The sequence below is a fragment of the Phalangium opilio genome, unplaced genomic scaffold, assembly GCF_054372755.1.
Source record: "Phalangium opilio isolate 3A_F unplaced genomic scaffold, DU_Popi_V2 ptg000009l_1, whole genome shotgun sequence".
Lineage (NCBI taxonomy): Eukaryota > Metazoa > Arthropoda > Arachnida > Opiliones > Phalangiidae > Phalangium > Phalangium opilio.
The window spans coordinates 11,626,469-11,635,337 of record NW_028324146.1 but is presented as its reverse complement, the minus strand read 5'-3'; the positions used below and the strand labels follow the sequence as shown (position 1 = coordinate 11,635,337).

General features: G+C 37.7%; 1 protein-coding gene across 1 annotated transcript; it reads left to right on the top strand.

Annotated features, from left to right (window-relative positions):
* The first annotated feature begins 6,784 nt into the window (after positions 1-6,784).
* Positions 6,785-8,542, top strand: LOC149714373 (uncharacterized protein F54H12.2-like). The gene is made up of 2 exons (XM_089844819.1): positions 6,785-6,930; positions 7,162-8,542. The coding sequence occupies exons 1-2, from the start codon at positions 6,785-6,787 to the stop codon at positions 8,540-8,542; spliced, it is 1,527 nt and encodes a 508-aa protein (XP_089700945.1).
* Positions 8,543-8,869: the final 327 nt, after the last annotated feature.

The window sequence follows — 8,869 nt, the reverse complement described above, 5'->3', positions numbered from 1 at the left end:
TGTCCTTTACATCATATGAAAACTAAAAAAATGGGGCTGTCATTCAAATCATGCGTGCATGCAATATTTATCCTGGGATGCTTCATAAAATTATGTTAAAATGGTCTTTAAAGAAATCTGGCCAATTAACAAAGAATGACTTAGGCTAATTTCAGGCTATGCCACGCTTGATGCGGCAGTCGCAGCACTAAATGTCCCGGACCGTCAAACTGGCCTTATTTTATATTAATTTTAAAAAGTCAAAACCTAACCTCCAGCTCGGGAAGTTCTTCTGAGGAAGTATCTTCCTTGGGATCCTCATCTTGAGAATTCGAATCCTCGCTTCCTCTTTCCAATTCTTCGATGAGGTCCCGAGTTGGCTCCCCTGCTCTGCCCACAATTATTTGGGGGTCTGGGGCGCGGGAGGTGCTAGGAATTTGCTGGTTTGTGCAAACTAGCACCTTTTTGCCCTCAAACACGTAGCTGCATCCATCGGTGCACTCGACAACATTTGCCCGACATGGACACCCTAGGCGCCCATGGACTCGAGTGCACACGGACCGACACGAACAACAATTTGAAAACGGGTCGGCTGAACCCGATTTCCTTGCAATAGGGAAGTCTTTTTTTAACTTTCTACTCTCTAATCTAATACAGCCGTAGTAAACAACGTGGTTTAACCCATTGAATTAGGTCAAACCACGGTTTTGGGTCAAAGGAAATGGTTTGGGTTGAATTTTGGTAGTAACCACGTCCTAGTTTCTTAATGTTTACACACACATCATCCTAGATACTAACACTTAAAAAATTTGAGTTTCTCGTACTGTTAGAAATTTTACCTTTATATAATAATATTTTTGATTCAACTGTTTGGCTTTAAGAACATCTGATAAAAACTCATACATTTCCCGGCAGTCTGGGAAATAAGGATATTTTTTAAACTGGTCCTTGGGATCAGTGACCCCCTTAGTGTCCTAAATAATAAACTGGTCTCCGGAGTGGTCCCAGCCTTAGTTCTCCTATAAATTTGCAATTAATAAACTGGTCCCGAGGACCAGTAACCCCCACTATTTGAATTAAAAAACTAGTCCAAGCAATTAATAAACTGGTTTTGGACCAGAGGAAGTGTGAAATTTCCCAGACTGTTTCGCGGTATTCTAAACCGACAACTTGCTTTGCTAAAATGATAACTTTGTTAAATTTTTGATTCTTGGTTAAAACCTTACTCCCCTCCTTGAATTTAGTAACAGTCACTGGTAAAAGTTCTAACCCAGGAGCATTTTCAAATATAATGGCTTTCTTCCATCTTGCCAGATTAAGTCTTAACTAAAGATATCTGCTAAACTCTCTCTTCTTGCAAAAAATATGTGCGAACAAGGAAGACCAAAATTAATGTTAAATGAGCAAGAACACTCCACCAAATTATTGATGGAATAGGTTGTAGTTACCCCTTTACCTTTAATGACCCTAACTTCTAACTTTAATTGATCAAACTCATAGTTTTTCTGTAACGCTTCAAATTTGCAAAGTTGCGAATAAACAACTCTTGTCGCTCCCACCGAACAAACCTCAGCAATTTGGACATGCAAGCTATCAACTCGCCTTGTATCAATAGTGGTTTTAATTTCTTTATATAATTTAAAAGCCATATCATTTTCTATATTCTTTTCAAACTTAATTAGCTCCCCGATAGCTTCAGATAGTTTCATTCGCGAATTAAGGTAGTGTTTAATTTTACTGTTTTGGCTTTCTACGTAATTGTTAGTATTGTTTCCCAAAGATTTTAACTCCTTTCTATAAGACCTAACCCATTTCTCTTTACAACTTTCCCAATTTACTTGACAATACGTGAAAACTCATCACTAGCAACTAATCTAAATTTCTCTTTCTGCAATTCGTAATTGCCTTGATCAAAAGAATAAACCATACCCGTTAATTCCCTCTTAGACCGTATTGACTCACTTTGCGTTTAAAATTATTCAGAACATGAAAAGTACACAACAAAAAAAATATGTTTTCGAACTAGATTAATTTCAATGAAATCTTTGTCAACCATGACAACTTAAGTTTCTCTAATACAACTATTCACTTTGACTAATTTGAAAATGCACTTATCTACAGTTTCACTATCTTCTCGTCTAACAAAGAAATAGGAAACGGGTCTACCGTTGAGGTTTGCATCCTCGCATAGAATTACATAGAGAGGGAACCCTTCTATGTTTAGCTTATACATTCCATCCATAAATAACATACTTATCAGAAACATATTCTCTAATTTTTAAGGTTAGTACGTGCAAACCACAGAAAAAAAATTTTGCATCATTTTCCTCAACTTCACTTAATTTTCTATTCTGTGGATATGTATCAAATATTGAAGGATTTACAGGGTGGTTGTGAACAAGATTTGCAGAGTTAATGTGATAAGAAGACCCTCTACGTGCAACTTTAAATCTAAATAAGCAGTTTCGTGCATTGTGTGGCTGATTTGGCCTTAAGCCTTTACTTGCGGAACGGGACATTTGGGCGCCGACATTTAGGCACCGCCACGTAGGCGCCGGGACAGTTAGGCGCCGCGACATTTAGGCTCCGCGACAATTTGGCACCAAAACATTTAGCCTTCGCGAAAATTTGGCACCGAGACAATTAGGCGCCGCGACATTGTCGTAAAAGTTTCGTGAAAGATTTGAGATATTTAATAAAGGAACAAGACAAGTACTTTTAGGCTTATATTCTTTTAACTCAACTGACATCAGAGTTCAACCATGTTGTTGTTTATCTTCATTGACTTTCCAAAATAATATGCCTTCTCTAAAATATTGTTATTTGTCTTCATCGACTTCCCAAAATAATATGCCTTTTCCAAATTATTGTTTATCTTCTTTAACTTCCCAAATAATATGCCTTTTCCAAATTATTGTTTATCTTCTTTAACTTCCCAAATAATATGCCTTTTCCAAAATATTTTGTTGTTTATCTTCATTGACTTCCCAAAATAATATGCCTTTTCCAAATAATGTTGTTTATCTTCACTGACTTCCCAAAATAATGTCTTTTCCAAATTATTGTTGTTTATGTTCTTTGACTTCCTAAAATAATATCAGAGCTGTGCTAATTAATTAGTGAGCTAATTGAATTTCTAATTAATTAGCAAAATTTACTAATTGATAATGGTAATTGAATTTTAATTACCTTAGTGCTAATTGAGAAGTAATTATAATTAATTAGTATGAATCGGAAAGGTAATTATCTAATTAAAATTTAATAAGATTTAGGATTAACTAATTAGCCAATTGGATTTTCAATTAATCTTTTACGCCAATTTGTTGTAAAAAAATCGAGGTATGAACTCTTGATTCATCTATTTGAATATCTAAAAGCCTTATTATATCGATGAGGAAACCTTAGTGCTACTCTAAATTTTTCAGCTAATCAAATATGAGAGAATACTAGTACTAGTAGAAAATTTCGTAGTTCGCAACTGCCCCTTTCGAAATTTCAACTGTTTTACGTACTCGAATTAATAGCAGTGCGCATGTTTTACTACTCAGGAGTCCATTATAGGAACTGTGGCAATGAAATGAAGAAATGAGACAAATTTTAACATGACGGAAGGCTCGAGGCTTGTCTCATTTTTCGAGAATAATTCATGGCTTCCGTACCCGTTTTTCAATGGCATTAAAACATTAAACATTGCATTACCAAAGTACTAATCCATGGGCACTTTTAAACTTATATGTTTACTTATGGTTTCTTTTTTACCTTAATTAGAAAATAGTAATTCTAATTAATTAGTTTGATAAATAAATGTCTAATTTCTAATTGAATCGAATTAATTCCTGTGTCTAATTAGGGTAATATTTATGAACTAATTAATTAGCCAATTAGCAAATGGTAAATTTTAATTAGATAATTACCTTTCCTATTCATAATAATTAATTATATTTACTTCTCAATTAGCACTAAGGTAATTAAAATTCAATTACCATTTTCAATTAGTAAATATTGCTAATTAATTAGAAATTCAATTAGCTAACTAATTAGTTAGCACAGCTCTGCATATTACTATCATTTTGTAGCAAAAAATAATACACATCTTGGTACTATTTAAATTTTAAACTTAATAGAATTTTTTGACAGTGGGGGCAATTCTGTAACTTTTTAAGCGAGTTATCGTAAGTGATAAGTTACAGAAATGCGTCCGCTGTCAGATACATTTGGGTATTATAATATTTTTAACATTATGACTCGAGTTTTAAAAGAAATGAAATGACTAAAAAGCTGAGCAGTGGTTGGCAAATTTGCGAACTTTCAGGACTCGAGTTTTAAAAGAAAAGAAATGACTAAAAAGCTGAGCAGTGGTTAGCAAAGTTGCGAACTTTCAGTATTAAAGTTCGTGAATTTGCCCACTAGCCCTTTGTTAGAACCTTTTGAAGGTTTTCATGCAGAAAGATTAGTTGCTCGAAATGTTCCGCTGTTAAGTTTTCTCGGCTTGTAGTTAAAATGTTCCCTCCTGAGGAAAGCATCCTTTCACTGCTTGCCGAAGATGCAGGCGCATAGAGGAACTGCCTTGCATCGCACGCTACCAATGAAAACCTAACTTCGTTTTCTTTCCACCACTTGTACACATTGGCATCTCTCTCAATTATGGGCTCTTCTAGATATTTACTTATCTCGTCGTTTGAGAGGTGTTAGGCTTGAACTGGAGAAGCAGCTTGCGATTTCAATTCATCCCATAAATTGATTTTTTTTGGCACTCTCAGACGTGTTTTCGGATGTACTTGGATGAGGTTCATTCTCTGCATTACCTTGTTGGTTACATTCTTCTAACCGTCTTTGAGCAAATTTATCAACCTGAGATCTCAGTAAGACTGTGCAAACAGTCCTTTCGTATGTCTCCAGAAGAATAGTCTTGAATCTGGGATCGACCAACATTGCCATTTGGTACACCAGTGTACTTTGGTAGTTCGGGAAACGAGATTTTATTTTCTGTGCAAAGATTTTCGCATAAGGATGAGAGTCCATTTTTTTCTAGTTTCTTCTGAAGGCAGAATAGTGCAGGGTACACCATTGACATCGTAGGGTACTGGTCGCCTGATAGATCTCTCGTTGTTTCCTCAAATGGCGATAAGATTAAGAACAGCTTCGCTACAGAGTTCCACTCGGCAGAGGTTAGATTGTCTATGTCTGTGGACAACAACGCAGAGCCAACAGGCAGTTGGTTTTCTTGTAGGCTTTGAAGCATCAATAGTGTACTTTTCAATCGTGTTGCAACATCTTGTACGAGTTTTTTCTTGGGGACACCGGATTCTTCTTGAGCTTTAGAAAGAACTCGCATGGCTGGATGGCTATGGTTGAAAGGCCCAACGATGGCTCGGCATTTTTTTAAAATGGATTCGGTGTTGGAGATGTTTATCTTCTTCAACTCTTTTAAGGAATCTTCAACACCAAGTTGTTAAGTGTGCGAAAAACACGGGACTCCTTTGAAACCAGTTTTCGAAATTCCTGAGATCACATCTCCATACTAGAAGGTATATCGACCACCTGCGAGATATAGTGACGGCGTATAACGACGCTTGGCATAGTACTATTAAAATGACACCGAATAATGTTAAGCCAACGAATATATTAGAAGTGTATAGAAATATTTACGGGACTGAAAACAAACGACAGAAAAAACGCCCTCCCCCCGAATAAAAGTGGGCGATTACGTTAGGGTTAGCAAAGTAAAAATGGTTTCGAAGCCAATTACTCCACTGAAGTTTTCCAAGTTGATTTTATCGGAACAGCCCGTGATCCAGTGATTTACAAGTTAAAGGATCTGGAAGGAAACCCTAAAGTGGCGTGTTCTATCGCGAAGAGGTTCAGAAAACGGTTAAACCTGAAAGTTTCAACATTGAAAAAATCATAAAGCGGCGAAAAAGGCGTGGAAAATTGGAGTTATTAGTATCTCGGGAAGGCTACCCGAAAACCCAAACCTCTTGGGTTTGTGGAGAAGATGTCGAATCAATCGTTTTACTTAACCCTACCAAGTAACGTCAACGGCTCGTTATTTCCCGATAATACCAGGGCGCATTGCTGTACCAAACTACCTAACCCTTTTCATTTAAATGGAAAATGGGAAGTGGCTCTAGTAGATATAATGTCTACTTTTTACAACGTGCCAAGGCCTAAGGAAGAACGTGATGTTAGTTTTCATAACGTTTCCAGATACGGGAGCAAATATACCGTTGGGGATGTAGTCGATGGAAAGAAAAGACAGAAAAAGTAAAGACGCTAGGAGGGAAACCCTAGTTATGCCCAGTGTTCCCCCGGGCTTTTACAAGTCTATAGAACATTTAATAAACGTCATAATTAATTCGTTCGACAAAAATGGCCCAACATTGCGGTTGATTTACGATAACGTAACAGGACACGTTACTATAATACAATCTGAAAAATTATTGAACCCTTATTTAAAATTCGAAAAAACCGTTGCCGAAATTCTGGGATACGAAGAAGCTAGCGAATGTATCGGTCGTAGCGAAAGGCCCTCTAATTTGAATTACCCCGTTCCGGACCAGTTATTTATCTATTTAAATATCGCTAGCGATCAGATTGTAGGCGACCACTCGGTTCCTTTACTGCGGATCGTTTCGGTTGATGCCAAGAAACCATAGGGGTCTCAAATATTTCAAACCTTTACCAATCCTCATTACGTACCCGTTGGTAAAAATTACTTTGATATCATCGAAGTTAATATAAGGAATAGTTTGGGGGAACCGGCGCCATTTGAATACGGGAGCTTAACGGTTAAACTACACTTGCGATGCCTAAGCCCGACGTCTTAGAAAGGCGAGAATGTTGCTACAAGCAATATTACAATAACCAAGCTGGAACCGGAACCGGAGGGTATTATATAGGAAATAACCCTAATTTGAAAGGGCACGGGATAGGATCCTTTTTTCCGGATTGGTAAGGTTTGTTAGGCCTTTGCTTACAAGCGGTGCCAAATTTCTCGGCAGAAAAGCTGTTAGTACAGGGACCAAAATTTTCAGTGACGTAGTATCGGGCAAGGATATTAAAGAGGCTGCTAAGAAAAGAGTAACGGAAACTTTAGATAATATTAGAACTCAGCATGGGGCAGGGGGAAACGTCGCAGACGTAAAAAACCTTTGAAACGAAAACGGGCTCAAAGTAAAAAAGGTATAAAACGAGCGACTACCCGGAAAATAAAGCCAGTTCGCCGTCGTATACCCTAGAGGTCAAGACGACACGACATATTCTCCTAAACATGTTTCAAGCGACAATATCTGAGCTGGATTTTTTCGAATCTGTACCGATTCAAACTTCGGTAGAATCGGCCAAGTATGTTTGCTATCGACCTATTTCGGTTTTGGATGGAGACTCTCAGAGTGAATTTTACGTTCCCGGAAATGGCGAAGAATATATTGACGCCTCTCTAACTATGCTTTATGTTCGAGCTAAAATAATACATACGGACGGTACAGATATCGATGATACCGATAACGTAGGACCCATCAACAATTTTTTACACTCGCTCTGGGATACGGTAGAAGTAACCGCCAATGATACGCCTATTTCATCTTCAACCGGAAACTACGCCTTCAAAGCCTACCTAGAAACATTGCTAAACTATGGAGGAGACGCGAAAAAATCTCATTTAACTTCTTCTTTATGGCATAAAGATACGGCAGGGAAAACGGCTTCTGCAACTGAAAACCAGGGGCATCTTGTTAGGAAAGAGTTAGCAAAGGGTTCGAAACAGATTGAAATGTACGGGGCCTTGCACGCTCATCTGTTTAACGTTTCAAAATTCATACCCAATGGCGACAGCCTTAGAGTCAGGATGACCCGAAATAGACTTGGTTTTGTTTTGCTCGGAGCTCCTCCCCCAGGTGGCGTATGGTACAAGCACGAAATACTCGAAGTAGGTTTATATATTCGTAAAGTGAGAGTAACCCCTCGAGTAATGCTAGCTTTAGAATCGGCTTGGACTAAAGCCACGACTAAATACCCATTAACTAGGACAGAAGTGAAAGTTTTTACCATTTCGGCAAATATTCAAAAAACTACTATAGATAACATATATTTAGGGGTTTTACCAAACAGATTAACAGCGGGTTTAGTAACTCATAACTCATATAACGGCAAATTGAGTTGGAACCCTTTCGACTTCCAAAACTTTAACGTGAATTATATTAATCCGATTATCGGTTCGGAACAAGTACTCGCTAAGCCTTTGCGACCAAATTTCAAAAAGGGTCTTTACACTAGATCATATTATTCTCTGTTTACCGGATCTGGTACTCATTACAAAGACGATGGTAACGAAATATCTATGAAGAAGTATCCCAAAAGCTATACGCTTTACTGTTTTGATTTGACTCAAGATGGTACCGCGTCAGATATAAATCATTACAACCCTATACGACAAGGACAATTGCGACTTGAACTCGGGTTCGAAGAACCTGTACCCGAAACGCTGAGCTTGATCGTTTATTCAGAGTTTCAAAGTTTATTGCTCATAGATCATAATAGGACCGTCGTTGTAGATTCACCATGAACGCTTCAACCATAAGAAGGGTTTTGAGATACACCCGCGGATTCATAGGCGTATACCCGTGCGATGTTCTACCCAAATATATCCTTCGATACCCGGCTTCCATTGTTATAAATCTAGATAATCACAAAGGAAACGGTAGTCATTGGATTTGTCTTTATATCGATGGGAATAAACAATGTTACTATTTTGATTCCTTGGGCTTGGGTCCCTTGACAGAAGATATAAAAACATTTATGAGAGAAAATTCTACGAAAATAAACTATAATAGAAGGGCTTTGCAGCCCCCCGACAGTTCCGCTTGCGGTATATACTGCGTTGTATACATTA

Bases quoted from the DNA above. Each gene is read 5' to 3' on its own strand.
- LOC149714373 (XM_089844819.1), top strand. From the start codon at position 6,785: ATGCCTAAGCCCGACGTCTTAGAAAGGCGAGAATGTTGCTACAAGCAA. The intron at 6,931-7,161 runs GTAAGGTTTGTT...AAAGTAAAAAAG, and splicing joins GGATCCTTTTTTCCGGATTG to GTATAAAACGAGCGACTACC.